The following is a 15875-nucleotide window of genomic DNA, read 5'->3' as shown; positions in this document are numbered from 1 at the left end:
TGGCCTGGATATTAACTCTTTATCTTCTTTTTTTTTGAGACAGAGGTCTCACTATGTTGCCCTGGCTGGTCTCGAACTCCTGGGTTCAAGTGATCCTCCCACCTCAGCCTCTGAATAGCTGAACTATAGTCATGTGCCACTGCACTCAGCAACATTAACCCTTTATCAGATACATGGTTTGCATATATTTTCTTCCACTCTGTAGGATGCCTTGACACTGTGTTGATTGTTTTCTTTGCTACACAGAAGTCTTTAAGTTTGATGTAGTCGTACTTGTCTATTTTTGCTTTTATTGCTTATGCTTTTGGTGTCATATACAAGAAGTTATTGTTCATTTCAATGTCATGAAGCTTTTCCTCTGTGTTTTCTTCTTGAAGTTCTGTACTTATAGACCTTACATTTCAGTCTTTAATCTATTTTGAGTTAATTTTTGTATGAGATATGTGGTAAGAGTCTGTCTTCTCTTTTGCATATGTATATCCAGTTTTCCCAATACAATTTCTTGCAGACTGTCCTTTCCTCCATTGTGTAGTCTTGGCATCATTGCTGAAGATCATTTGACCATATACACAAGGGTTTATTTCTGGCCTCTCTATTCTGTTCCATTGGTCTATATGTCTGTCTTTATACCAGTACCATACTTTTCTGATTACTGTAGCTTTGTAATATGCTTTGAAATCAGGAAGTGTGAGGCCTTCAACTTTATCCTTCTTTTTCAAGATTGTTTCAGCTATTCTGGGTCCTTAGAGATTCTACATGATTTTTTGGATATTTTTCCATTTCTGAAAATAATAGCATTGGCATTTTGATAGACAGGGCATTGAATCTATAGATCATTTTGATAGTATGAACATGTTAACAATATTAAGTCTTCAAATCCACGAACACAGGATGCCTTCCATTTATTTGCGTCTCCTTAAATTTCTGTCGGCACTGTTTTGTAGTTTTCAGTGTTCAAGTTTTTGCCTCCTTGGTTAAGTTTATTCCTAATTATTCTATTCTTTTTGATGCTATTGTGATTGGGATTTTTTTCTTAATTTCCTTTTTGGATTGCTCATTTTTACTAAATAGAAACACAACTGATTTGGGGTGTTGCTTTTGTATGCTGAATTCATGTATTACTTCTTTTTTTTTTTTTTTTTTTTGAGACGGAGTCTCGCTCTGTCATCCAGGCTGGGATGCAGTGGCATGATATCGGCTCACTACAAGCTCCACTTCCAAGGTTCATGCCATTCTCCTGCCTCGGCCTCCTGAGTAGCTGGGACTACAGTTGCCCGTCACCACGCCCAGCTAATTTTTTGTATTTTTAGTAGAGATGGGGTTTCACCATGTTAGCCAGGATGGTCTCGATCTCCTGACCTCGTGATCCCCCCACCTCGGCCTCCTAAAGTGCGGGGATTATAGGCTTGAGCCACCATGCCCAGCCCAAATTCGTGTATTACTTCTAACAATTTTTTGGTAAAATCTTTATAGTTTTATTTTTATTTATTTTTTTAGATGGAGTCTCGCTCTGTCGCCCAAGCTGGAGTGCAGTGGCATGATCTCGGTTCACTGCAACCTCTGCCTCCCAGATTCAAGTGATTCTCCTGCCTCAGCCTCCCGAGTAGCTGGGACTATAGGTGCCCGCCACCATGCTCAGCTAATGAATCATTATAGTTTTCTGCATGTAAGATCATGTCATCTGCAAACAGAGATTATTTTACTTCTTCCTTTCCATTTGGATGCCTTTTATTTATTTTACTGGCCTAATTGCTCAGGCTACGACTTACAGGACTATGTTGAATAGAAGTAGCAAGACTGGAAATCCTTACCTTGTTTATGACCTTAGAAGGAAGGCTTTCAGTTTTTCATCATCGACTATGATGTTAAAAAATGGGCTTTTTGGCTGGGCGCGGTGGCTCATGCCTGTAATCCCAGCACTTTGGGAGGCCGAGGTGGGAGGATCACAAGGTCAGGAGACCGAGACCATCCTGGCTAACATGGTGAAACCCCATCTCTACTAAAAATACAAAAAATTAGCTGGGCGTGGTGGCAGGCACCTGCAGTCCCAGCTACTCGGGAGGCTAAGGCAGGAGAATGGCCTGAACCCAGGAGGGAGAGCTTGCAGTGAGCCGACCTCGCGCCCCTTCACTCCAGCCTGGGTGACAGAGCGAGACTCCATCTCAAAAAAAAAAAAAAAAAAAAAAAAGGGCTTTTCTTATATGACCTTTTTACATTGAGGTGATTTCCTTCTATTCCTAGTTTGTTCAGTGTGTTTGTCATGAAAGGTCAATTTACATTTTAAAAATTAATGTAATAAACACCTTATTAGGTATACCTTTACAGATAGGCTGGAACAAAGATGAAGTTTTATCTATTTTTTTTAATCTTAAGAAAATTAGCAATGCCCCCAATAGAAGCATAGGCCTTAATGATACTTCAGAAAACATTTCCAAATTGCCCTTGGATAATACTTGGAATCACCACTCTCTGATTCAGAATTCTCTGTCTCTAATGAGAAACTCCAGAGTTAGGCCAAGCATAGTGGCTCATGCCTGTAATCTCAGCACTTTGGGAGTCCGAGGCAGGTGGATCACCTAAGGTCAGGAGTTCGAGACCAGCATCGCCAACATGGAGAAACCCTATCTCTACTAAAAATGCAAAAATTAGCTGGGTGTGGTGGTGCACACCTGTAGTTCCCAACAACTCACAAGGCTGAGGCAGGAGAATTGCTTGAATCTGGGAGGCGGAGATTGCAGTGAGGGGAGATTGTGCCACTGCACTCCAGCCTGGGCGACAGAGGGAGACTCCATATCAAAAAGAAAAAAAAAATCTCTAGAGTTTGGAAACATTTACCAACCAAACCACTGATTTCTCATCACCTTTTAGTCAAACCTCCTTGGATGGCCTTCAGAGGAGAACAGAGTAAACACCAGAAGGTAAGTATCTCCCAAATCCTGTTGACAAGAAAACTTCCTCATAGATCCAAATACAGGTAAGAGAAGGAGAATGTACAGACTATCCTAGGAACTACTGCCTTCCTCTCCTGATCTCTTTAGCGCAGTGTCTGACATCATCATTATTTTAAGAGTTAATAAGAACAGCAACAATAATCGCTACCATGGGTTATTTTCTCAGTATTTTCAGACTTTATTTTAAGCATTTTACATGAATAAACTTTACGTATAGTACCTATTCAACTTCACATATAGTACCTATTAAGTAGGTACTATAACTATAGCCATTTTACAGGTTAGGAAACTGAGGTATAAAAATGTTCAGTTATATCCCTGGGATCACATTCAGTGTTGGTGCAGTCTAATCCAAAACTCCTTCTCTAAAGCACTTACAAGATCATTAAAAGTTTCATAGTTTTATAAAGTTTATGCTGTCTTACCCATATGTCTTTACATCATTCGTCCAATTGATTTTTCAACCTCAGTTTTTCTCTGTTGTAGTAAAGTCAGATTTGCACTAAAACACTCTGATTAAGGGAAGCTTCCAAGTAAATAGACAATTCATACTGTGGATGGTACCAGAAGAAGATAGGGTCCCTACCCTCATAAGGGACCCATTCTGATCAGAGGAAGCAGCTTCCAGCCCTGAGGAGTTTCAGGTTCGAAGATTGAGAAACAACAAATAAGAAAATGGTTTAGGACTTCATATAGGTTACACCCTATTAAGTAAAAATATATTCTTCTGGAACCAATTTCAAATGCTCATTCCTGTAGAAGGCAGTAACGGCTCCTTCCTCTGGGCTCCAATTAGGGAACTCTCATGTTATTTGGAATTATTTGTTTAGCCTGCCTGCTGCCTCTTCATTGTGAGCTCTTCAGGAGTCTAGTCCCTTCCTGATTCTTCTCAGAACTCCCAAGCCCAGCTCAGGGCCTCTGAGAGCCTCCTGAGTGTTTTCTGAATGATTGATTCCAAGCTTATGAATTAAACTATAAGTAACAGGGTCAAGGAATGCTGAAAATATCTTTGAGTTAGATTTCAACTGTAGAGATATATCAGGACTATGAGATAATTTTTGTTTGTTATTTTTCTACAGGGGCAGGGGGTGGTTTGAGACAGAGTCTGGCTCTTGCGCCAAGGCTGGAGTACAACGGCTCAATCTCGGCTTACTGCAGCCTCCATCTCCTAGGTTAGTGTGATCCTCCTGCCTCAGCGTCCTGAGTAGCTGGGACCACAGGCATGCACCACCATGCCCGGCTAATTTTTATGTGTTTTGTACAGGCAGGGTTTTGCCATGTAGCTCAGGCTGGTCTTGAACTCCTGGGCTCAAGCCATCCTACTACCTTGGCCTCCCAAAGTGCTGGGATTACAGATGTGAGCCACCGCACCCAGTCTGTGAAAAAAATTATTTTTTTCTTTTCTTTTCTTTTCTTTCTTTCTTTTTTTTTTTTTTTTCAGACAGTTTCACTCTTGTTACCCAGGCTGTAGTGCAGTGGCGCAATCTCGGCTCACTGCAACCTCCACCTCCTGGGTTCAAGTTGTTCTCCTGCCTCAGCCTCCTGAGTAGCTGGGATTACAGGTGCCCGCCACCACACCCGGCTAGTTTTTTGTATTTTTTGTAGAGACAGGGTTGGCCAGACTGGTCTCAAATTCCTGACCTCAGGTGATCTGCCTGCCTTGGCCTCCCAAAGTGCTGGGATTACAGGTGTGAACCACTGTGCCTGGCGAGAATAATTATTAATCTCACATTCATACTGTATTAAGTACCTCAAAAAACACTTTGGTGAACATTATTATCTTTCATGTTCACTACAATATTAAGAATTAGTGCCGGGGGCAGTGGCTCACACCTGTAATCCCAGCACTTTGAGAGCCAGAGGTGGGCAGATTACCTGAGGTCAGGAGTTCGAGACCAGCTTGGCCAACATGGTGAAACCCCATCTCTACTAAAACTACAAAAATCAGCTGGGCATGGTGATGGACACCTGTAATCCCAATTACTCGGGAGGCTGAAGCAGGAGAATCGCTTGAACCTGGGAGATGGAGGCTGCAGTTAGCTGAGATCATGCCACTGCACTCTAGCTTAGGCAACAGAGTGAGACTCCCTCTCAAAAAAAAAAAAAAGAATTAGCATGGGCTGGGTGCGGGGGCTCTTACATATAATCTCTGCACTTTGGGAGGCTGAGGTGGGTGGATCACTTGAGGTGAGGAGTTCTAGACCAGCCTGGCCAACCTAGCGAAACCCCGTCTCTAATAAATATACAAAAATTAGCTGGGTGTGGTGGCACGTGCCTGTAATCCTAGCTTCTTGGGAGGCTGAGGTAGGAAAATCTCTTGAACCTGGGAGGTGAAGGCTGCAGTGAGCTGAAATCATGCCACTGCATTCTAGCCTAGGCAACAGAGCAAGACTCCTTTTCAAAACAAAACAAAACAAAAAAACCATGTATGCCAACTTCTGGATCGGGAAACTAAAGAGAAATTAGCTAACAATACACCCTTATTCAAGCAGACAAGCAGAATTGGTACAGGAACTAACTAATCTAATTCAAAAGCCAAATATTCTTTCCAGGATATGGCAACATGCAACTTTGACTTCACTTTCTTAGTTGTCTAGATATATTTTTGCCAATCATCTCTTTGTTCTGTTCCGAACCTTACTGCCCTATTACCTCATTTTCCAGATGTGCTTTGTCCCTCTGTGCTTTTCTACATTTCCCCTTCCATCAAAAGTCTACTAGTTTATGGAAGATTTCCTCCTTCTCTCTGTAAGCCCTTATCCCCTTCTTTCACAGATCTTGCTGATTCTCCAGCTAGTCTTCCCAAGTATTCTTCCTCCTTCCCTTTAACTTACATAGAACGTTTTGAGAGAAAGTTGAAGGAAAGAGCCTTAAGACATGGGTTAGAGTCCCAGATTCACTACCCACTTAGACCTTGTCTTTTCCCTCTAGTATTTAGACACTCTAGGTATTTCCAAGGTTTGAACATTAACTACAGTCATATGAAAACATGTTGCAAGCCGTAAAGAACTAAATAAATGCACGTTGTCTTTTAATATGTGATTCTCACATTAAAGGGAATGCCCAAGGCGTCATTCAATAATGAATCTAGTTTGAAAGAATTGTCAGGAACGCCAAATTTACTGAATACAAATGGCTCAGAGCAGGCTCAGAAACCAGTGTCCCCTCCTGGAGAAGCAAGTACCTCTGGACAGCACTCTAGACTAAAACTGGGTAAGAAAAAATTTGAGGGGAATTTAGTCCCGCTATGTCCTCTAGAAAGGTTGGTGAGTATGGTCTACCTATGTGGGGTGGACTTTGGATAGGCCTGGGCTTAAGCTGGACTCAACTGTGAGACCAGAAGTTAGATGCAGTATTTTGTTAAAATTATTTATTTATTTGTTCACTGAGACAGAGTCTTACTCTGTCACCCAGGCTGGAGTGCAATGGTGAGATCTCGGTTCACTGCAACCTCTGCCTCCATGAAAATAGCGATTTTCATGCCTCAGTCACCCGAGTAGCTGGGATTATAGGTGTGCACCACCGTGCCTGGCTGATTTTTAGTAGAGACAGAGTTTCACCATGTTGACCAGGCCGGTCTCAAACTCCTGGCCTCAAGTGATCTGCTCAGCTCAGCCTCCCGAAATGCTGGGATTACAGGCTTGAGCCACCATGCCTAGCCTTGGATACAGTATTGAATAGCATGTAAGAACATTAACTTTGAAGTCACTCACTTGGGTTATAATCCACACAGAAGCATTGGGGCCTTGGGCAAATCTTATAAATTCCATGGGCTCCTGAATGGTAATCTGTAAAATGAGACCAAGTATACAGAGCTCATGTATTGTTTGAAATCATTAAATTAAATATAAATGAATTGATACATGTGAGGTGTCCAATAAGTACCTCTCTGATAATATATATTCTTTTGTGCGTTTCTACATTTCCTTTTCCATCACATGTCAACTAGTACATAGAAGATCCCCTATAGAGACTATACTTTCTTAGTGTTGTATGTCCAGGCCTTTGTTCAATGCCTAAGATGTAATGAACTCTCAAAAAATATTTTCTGAATAAATAAATGCATGAATGAACCATTTTGTAAGCAGAAAGGCTGGGAGGTTAATGGGATAATGAGAACAGCTAGAAACTAAAATTGAATAGGCATCTACAGTCAGTGTGGGTGTGGGGTCTAAGTCTCTCTGAAGCAGTAAAGAGGGGGAGACTAGAGTATGTAGAAAGGTAGATGCTAATTTGATGGTAGGAGATTTCACATTTTCTTATGAAACAAGGACAAACACCCCAGACTCCCAATTTTACCCATCTACTCTTCTCCAACCTAGAACTCAGGAGGAAGGAGACCGTAGGAAAGATGTATAGCCTGCGAGAAAGAAAGGGTCATGCATACAAAGAGATCAGCGAGCCACAGGATGATGACTACCTCTGTGAGTGACCCTTTCAGCCACTCACACAGCTTGCTGTTATGTCCTGGTACAATAATTTCATCATTTGGCCCACAAATCATTCCCTTACTCGAATGAATTAAAGTACAGGATTGGGGCTAAATAATGTGAGTGCCAAGCTCTTTCTGAAGCTCTTATATCAAGGAACATGCATTACAACTTTCCTAATCCCTGCTTCCCTCACTTCCAGATTGTGAGATGTGTCAGAACTTCTTCATTGACAGCTGTGCTGCTCATGGGCCCCCTACATTTGTAAAGGACAGTGCAGTGGACAAGGGGCATCCCAACCGTTCAGCCCTCAGTCTGCCCCCAGGGCTGAGAATTGGGCCATCAGGCATCCCTCAGGCTGGGCTTGGAGTATGGAACGAGGCATCTGATCTGCCACTGGGTCTGCACTCTGGCCCCTGTGAGGGCCGAATTACAGAAGACGAAGAGGCAGCCAACAGTGGATATTCCTGGCTAGTAAGAAGAGCCTGCTGTTTCCCCTGTTCTGTCTTCCCACATCCCTTCTGTGCCTTTGGTGGGACATCACCTTCTACATGTTAGGATATAGGTAGGGATAACATGGTTAGCTCTGTGTACTCAAGGGTCTTTGCATGAACATGGAACTCCTATTTAGAGATCACAGGGTACGTGGGAGCAGAGTGGTACAAAGACAAAGAAGTGCATCCTCCCTTTTGGAGCTTCTGCTCTGATTGGACAAACCAACTCAGATGTGTAGATGATGACTAAGGTGCATGCCATGTGGTCTCAGTTGGCAGTTGAAGCTCTGCAGGTCCAAAGGCCATTGATGACCGTGGAGTAAAATAATTCTTCAGATTTTTACCCTCTAAAAAGTCTTTACCTTATTTTTTGAAACTCAGATCACCAAGGGGAGAAACTGCTATGAGTATGTGGATGGAAAAGATAAATCCTGGGCCAACTGGATGAGGTAAGGCCACTAGCTCTCTTAGTTTCAGAGAGAACCTCCATCTCTCACAAACCCGGACTTCCTTCCTTCTCATTATGCCTCCCTCAATGATTTTCACATCCCCTATTTCTATTTTTCTCCATACAGTGCTGTTTTATACCATCAACTTTTAGAAATAAAAAATAAAAATATAGATATTATGATTTATTGGTATCAAAACACAAATATGTATGCTAGACAAAATTGAGGCACCAAGATAAACCTTGACAAGGTTAATTCATGCTTTAATTTATGTAATCCACATTTGTTAAACACTTAGTATGTTCCAGGTTAGGAAGTGAAGTTCACTACTTGAACAGAAGTGAGCTGCAGGATGACCCAGCCCCTTTCCACAATGGGCTGTCGTTCTATCAGAGAATAGAAAAATGAATCAACTATTACTGTTCTATGTTATTGGGCCAAGAGAAAGAGGCTTCTGAGTTTCTCTAGGAATCTGAAGAAGTCAGGTGAATGGCAGCTGAGTGAACTGTAGGGTGATTAGAGGAAGGCCTGTCAAAGAAAGATGGACTTGAGCTGAGTGTAGAATGATGTGAGCTAATCTAGAAGCAGAGCACGTGATCAAGCACCAAGTTCTGTGGTATAAAACGAATTAATTTAGAGTTTAGAGAAGCTAGAGGTCAATGTGTTTTATGGCCAATCAAGGTGGAGGTAAGTCTGGAGTTGGGCTTTGAAAAAATGGCTGATTAGGCACAGCAGGGAAGCATTCTAGGCAGGATGAGCACTGTAGTCATCCTGCCTAGAGGGAACTCACTGCCTCTTTTCTTTCCCTTTGCCTGCCTTGACCCCAGGTATGAGAACTGTGCCCGGGATGATGAAGAGCAGAACCTGGTGGCCTTCCAGTACCACAGGCAGAGCTTCTATAGAACCTGCCGAGTCATTAGGCCAGGCTGTGAACTGCTGGTCTGGTCTGGGGATAAGTATGGCCAGGAACTGGGCATCAGATCTTCTATAGAACCTGCCGAGTCATTAGGCCAGGCTGTGAACTGCTGGTCTGGTATGGGGATGAGTATGGCCAGGAACTGGGCATCAAGTGGGGCATCAAGTGGAAGAAAGAGCTCATGGCAGGGAGAGGTAGGCATCACTATTACTCTTTTAAAAGGACAGGAAAGAAAGAATTATCCTAGAGAATTTTCATGATTGAACACTTAAGTAGACTAAAACGCCGTCTAAAGTCAGTAAAATTTTACATCAGTGGCTCCAAAATTAAAGATTCATGTTATGTGCCTTTGCCTCTTTGGAACAGTTTTTATATTTTTAAATCTTTGTTCCGATTTTATATTCAAAGTATTTCAGGCACAAAGTATATAACAGCACACAGTGCTCAAAGACTTAAAGACAAAAATCAAGTTCTCAAACACCTACCAGCTCTCCCAACAAGGTAGTTTCTTCTGGTATTTCCTTGATATTTCTTAATGATATGCATATGTTGTTATTCATTCATTCATTATCTCAATTAGCTGTCATGTGAATTCCTACTCTGTGCCAGACGATGTTGCAGGAAGTGTAAATACAGACTGATCAAGACAATCAAAAAAACTGCTCTTGAACAGATGACTTGTGAATTAGGGAACCATATGAATACACACAGACATATGTGTAATATCAGACGGCGATTAGTGCTTTGAAGAAAATGAATCCAGAAAGAATACCTGGGATCAGTGTGAGACCTGGGATCAGTGTGAGAGCTGAGGTCAGTGTGAGACCTGGGGGTCAGTGTGAGACCTGAGGTCAGTGTGAGACCTGGGGGTCAGTGTGAGGTGAGAGTAGAGTGTTGCAGGGGATTGTCAGGGAAGGTTTCTCTTAGGAGACAGCATTTGAGAAGTGCAAGTGCCTGTGGGCCAAGGATTCCAGGCCCAGGGCGCAGCTAGTGCAATGGTCCTGAGGCCAGAAAGAGTTCAGCTTTGGTTCATTTTTGGAAAATAGGCTGCCATGGGTCATCCCTTCAGATCTGCTCCAGTTTCCAAGTGAGAGAAAACGGTGGGCAGGATGAAGGTGGGGAGCATGGCGGTAAGCCTGAGTAGGGATATATTTTGAAACAAGACTTCCTATTATATTTAAAATGGGTTCAGACTGAATGAAATAACTCAAACATGAATACTTGATGTGCAGCCTGACAAAGAGCATATTCTCATTTTATGATTTGTGGAATCTGAAATAGAAGCAGTCCATGCACCTAGTTGGCGCAGCAGGACCCACAGTCCTTTAGTCAGTGGGACCTGGACCACTCTGTGTTGGCCAACCTGAATCACACTTCCTGATGGAGAACCAGGCACATAACAGTCCTCAATTAAATATGTCCTTTTGAATGAGGACACTCAAATTCAGCCTAGCCTAGCCTGTCACTCACACACATGTACAGATCCCAGGGTCCACACAGATACAGATCCCAGGGTCCACACCTATCACATATATGAACATTATCACACAGACCCCTGCAGACACATCTGTGAGGCATATGCATTCCCAAACACACAGACAGACTCATGATAAATTTGTTCCTACCCAGCCGTGACTTCTAAATGCTTGGGGAAACCAAGACATAGTAGAAAGGAGTGTGCAATTATCATTTCCCATGATGCCGTTACTTAAGAACTCTTTGTGTCCATCCTTCTAATGGCACCAATGCCTCCCATCAAGCCTTAAACCTCACCTAAATTATGTCATTGGGCTTTTTCATCCATAAATGAGCATACCAGGTGCCAAGGGAATCAATATGCCCTTTCACATGCCTTAGACCAGTGTCCAAAGAAAGATAAAATGTTATTCTATAAAAGCTTTCTCCCAGCATTTCTATTCCTTTACATTTTGTCCCATATACAACTATGGTTTTCTAATGATCTTATTTCTGACAGCTGTTTTTCTTCAGAACATCAACAGCTTCTTTCCTAAATTAGTTTTAGTATGAGTTCCATTTCTAATTAGCTCAAATTAAAGTCCTAGAGAGCAGCGAGGTAATATTTAAACCCTCAGGCTAAAATTTCAGAGTAGGTGCAGAATGTTGACTCTAAATGAGTTTTTCCTGTGACATAACACGCATGAAAGCAGGATTTCCTTCATGTGTGAAATGTCTTAAATCAGACTTACCCTTTGTGATTCTCTTTTAGCTTTAAATGTCATTTAAGAAAAAAAAAAGAAAAGAAAATTAAGCATGACATTCCCCAATATCCTCTGCTCACTGTGTTATAATCCCTATCACTCCCCAAGTGAATTGGAGAGAGTGAAGACACAATGAACAGAAACTTCCCTGATGCTTCACAGAGGAAGTGTTCTCCAGGAGCACACAACCTCCACCATGTCCATCTATGAAGGGCTGTGGCAAGCCATATACACAAAGATGCCTGTTTCCTGTCTTCTCGGTTAAAAACAAAAACAAAACACTGGAAGGAACCCCAAAGCCAAGCTGCCATGGGTTGCAGAGTGCCAGCCCTTAAGTAGTGTTGTCCATGGGTAAACAGGAGACGGAAAAGGGCAATTTCAAGAAATAACAAACTCAAGGCATGAATATGGTTATCCAAACATCAAGGGACTCCTTCATTTGCATTTGGATAATTGTGCAGTTATATGATTTGTTACATGGAGACCAGATGGAAGTAAGAGAGCTCATCCTCAACTTCCTGTACCTCTGGAAGTCTTTACACACATGCTGGAGAGATAGATGAGAGTTCATTAGCATCAAACCACCATGGATTTCATAATCAATTCCTAATATCTGAATAAGTGCAGAAAAGTCACAGGCATCTAGAAGTGTGGCCCAAGTCCTGTTCTTCAATCGGCCCACCCATTTCTCAAGATTTCATTGAGAAGATCAAGAAATCTAATCTTCCTTGGATGCAAAATGGAGGTGGTGAAAATTGGAAGTATGTCCTTCCTGGTAATGAGGCAATTTCAGTACATAGGAAGTGCTCTGAAATCTTTAAGGTATACAGTCTGACTCACTAGAACGAGAAAGGGCCCCACTTGTTGCCATTTTATGAGGTGACCACCCCAGCTGGATAAGAGCTACAAGTGTCCATTGGGTCTACCTGGGTGTGGGTCAAGAAAGCAGAGTTGAGTGCCCTGAGGTAAGCTGAGATTTTGGTGTTCAATGGGAAAGAATGTAAGAATTGACTTTGCCACCTACTGCCTGAGTGACTTTGCGCAAGATCCCAAATCCCTATGTATCTCGATTTTGTTATCTAAAAGATCACATGATGGAGGATGTAAGCAAGTAACACAGCCAAGACCCAGTTTACAGTGTCTAGTACCTAACAGACTCTTGACACGTTTCACTTGCCCTTGAGTCAATCTTTCCATGTCACTGAATATTCTTCCACAACATGATTTTAATGGATATAGTCGTCCATTGTTTAAATGTACCATTATTGGCCAATGTAAAAATGTTCTTTTACCTCAAATTTTTATATGTAAAACAAAAACATGTTTGAGGACTAAACCCACACTGTAGTATAAATTAAACTGGATGTAGGCCAGGCATGGTGAGTCACACCTATAGTCCCAGCACTTTGGGAAACCAAGACAGGAGGATGGCTTGAAGCCAGGAGCTCAAGAGCAGCCTGGGCAATACAGCAAGACCTCATCTCTACAAAAAAATAAGAAAAATTAGCTGGCCATGGTGGCGTGCACCTGTAGTCCCAGCTTCCTGGGAGGCTGAGGTGGGAGGATCCACGGAGCCCAGGAGTTTAAGGCTGCAGTGAGCTTGGATAACGACTGCACTCCAGCCTGGATGACAGAACAAGAACCTGTTTCAAAAAAGAAAAAAGAAAAAAAAAAACCTAAAAACTAAAAACTGGATGTAGTTTGCTAATAACTAAACAGCAAATTAATTGTAACATGCTGACATATCAACGATGTCTTTCTTCTTTAATCATAAACCTGCTCACTAAGAAGCTGCTGAAGTCCATGGTAGTGACAGGTACATGTCTGCATCCTTGTCCTGACCTGCATCTTCTTTGATTGTCCCCATCTGTGTCTCCGACTGGCACTGCCGAACCGGCTTGCTACCTGATCAATGTTGTACTGAACCGGACTGCTAACTGATCAATGTTGTTGAGCTCACTGCACAAAGCTGTTCTTACAAGGTAGATTTCTGCCTGGAATAGTCATACTTACACTGTTTATATTCCTTACTCCTGACCCATCCAACGCAGCACAAGTTCTATTTATTGCCATAAAAACATAGGTCATTTGGAAACACCTCCTTCATTTCTATGGAATGTTCAAACATTTCTGACATTTTGGACTCTGTTCTAGCCTCTTGTTAAATATATCCAGAAAAGAGACAAAGCTTTATGGGGGGGCTATATGCACACATATGCTATAGAATAAGCTATCTAAATGCTTAAAAATACTTTCCATCTGGCACCACACCTTAATAGGTAGACAGAAATTAAGTATGTGTATATCTATCTGTATAGATACGTATAAATATATATCCCCAAAACAAAAACTCATTCTCTTACTTATACATAGGTAGAATATAGGTGAATATACATATACATTTATAGGTAGAACAAAAAACCCCTCAGCCTCTTTAGGGCCATGTGTTTTCTCTGAGTAATTGTCACAATTAATTAAAATACATGTGTATGCCTTTTTAGATAAATTCCATCAGACCAGTTTCTGTCTGGTTGGAAAATAATAACTGCCTATTTGCTAAGTGCCCCTGCCCCCATACTATGTTCCAGTGAACTAAAGACCTCTGGCAATCATAGATTTACAGCTCAGCAAGATTAAACAATTTATTGTTATTTATGACATCCAAGCTGGATCCTCTGTATTATATTCCACATTAGCATCTATCACTTTACATTTGGGAGATCCTGTCCAAAAAAAGATTATGCCTCCTAACCAAACATTCAGCAGGGCTGCAGGAACAGACCCCTGAACAAACATCCTGCCAAAGTACTTTAAAGCACCGTGAGCTCCCACAGCTGTGCATTTTCAGACGACTCAGCAGATTAGCATGGAGTCTCTTAGCCTCTGCTTGGTCTGTTCCTTTCAGTGATCTCTCACATGGCCCAGTCCATTCGGTTTGAAAATCCTCATGAAATGAGCAGATTAAGATCTGGCTTCAGTAGAGGGCCATGGGGTGGGCATGGAGGGGAGAGGGTTTGCTCTTAACACAGCCTGAGCCTCAGAAAGGTTTCAGATGGAAAAGCATGGCACTGACTCAGCTCATGCTTAACAGGAAATAATGCACAGACCACACCAAAAAAGTCCTTTATGTTGTGTGAAAGTCTATGCTGGAGCAGCTGCTGCCACCTCATGTACTGTGATAGAGTGTGCATGTGTGTGTTTGTGTGTGCATGAGTGTGAGTACGCACACAAATGTGTGCTGGGAGGGGGAGGAGATCACACCTTCCACAGTCGCCACCTCAGCCTTAGCTAGCAGCATGGAGAAATGCCAAAAGTCAAGAGGAAGCTGCACCAAAGCAACTGTGATCACCACATCAGCAGGGGCTTTCTGGTTAGTAGAACTACCGGGACTGAAAAACACACATGATCTCATCCTTCTTTTATTTTAATCAGAGCAAAATATTTTTATAATAATTGTGTTATGTGAAGAAATAATTCATAATGCTGTAACCCATTATCACATTCAATCCTCCTAACAACCCTAGAAGATACGTAGACAAGTATTATTACTTTCCCTATTTTTATAAATGAGGAAATAAACCCCAGAAGGCTAGGCAACTTCCCCACGGTCATATAACTTGCAAACAGTAGTATCATGATTCAAATCCAAAGCTTCTCCTTTTGTCTTTATCATTTTAATTTTGAAGGTAATGCATATGCATGTATGATCTTTTAAATCCAGAGATGTATATGGAATAGATAGGAAAAGGGACTCTCCTTCCCCATTATACAGCCCCTCCACCCAAGCTATATACACTGTTGACTAGAGTATGTCCTTTCAATCCTATTTTCTATGCCTACATTATATACAGAAAAGCAGGATTACGTTACACACAATATTCCAGTCATTGCTGTTTTTCACCAACAAGCTATCATTCACATCTTTTTCATACTACATATAAATTTATATCCTTTATTTTAGTGGTGTATATTGTGCAGTTGTGTCATAAATTATGTACCTGTTCTCTGTTGAACATATAGATTTTTTCTGAGTTTTTCCTTAGCAAAATGCTGCAGTGAGTACCCTTGTACATAAATGTTTGTATATTTGTTCTAGAAAAATCTAGTAAAGATTCTTAGATTAAGAGATTCCCAGGTTATTAGAAAACTACTCTATTAATTTAGATATATACTTCCAAATTGCCTGACCAAAAAGTTATGTCAATTTAACTTCTATGAACAGTATACAAACATGACAATTTTACATCACCTACACCAACTCTGGGAAATTTCATCTTTTTTACAAGTTGATGGATTGTTTTAATTTATATTTCTCTGGTTATTAATAAGGTTGGCCACCTGTTCATGTGTTATTATTGATGATATTTGTATTGAATTGTTTGAATTTTCTTGATTTCGAAAACCTTTTTACATGTC

General features: G+C 41.5%; 2 protein-coding genes and 1 long non-coding RNA gene across 3 annotated transcripts in view; 1 reads left to right on the top strand and 2 right to left on the bottom strand.

Moving 5' to 3' along the window:
- The window catches only part of LOC129394289 (uncharacterized), a 140939-nt gene that overhangs the window by 78301 nt on the left and 46763 nt on the right, over window positions 1–15875 (bottom strand). The window lies entirely within an intron of this gene.
- LOC134730644 (tubulin beta-8 chain-like) overlaps window positions 1–15875 on the bottom strand; it is a 60355-nt gene that overhangs the window by 35882 nt on the left and 8598 nt on the right.
- On the top strand, window positions 7336–10268 carry LOC134730647 (histone-lysine N-methyltransferase PRDM7-like). Its single transcript, XM_063605574.1, has 3 exons — window positions 7336–7855; window positions 8257–8324; window positions 9152–10268. The coding sequence occupies exons 1-3, from the start codon at window positions 7592–7594 to the stop codon at window positions 9498–9500; spliced, it is 681 nt and encodes a 226-aa protein (XP_063461644.1). The 5' UTR covers window positions 7336–7591; the 3' UTR covers window positions 9501–10268.

This window comes from Pan paniscus, chromosome 5 (genome assembly GCF_029289425.2).
Source record: "Pan paniscus chromosome 5, NHGRI_mPanPan1-v2.0_pri, whole genome shotgun sequence".
Classification (NCBI taxonomy): domain Eukaryota; kingdom Metazoa; phylum Chordata; class Mammalia; order Primates; family Hominidae; genus Pan; species Pan paniscus.
This window is presented reverse-complemented; position numbering and strand designations above follow the sequence as displayed.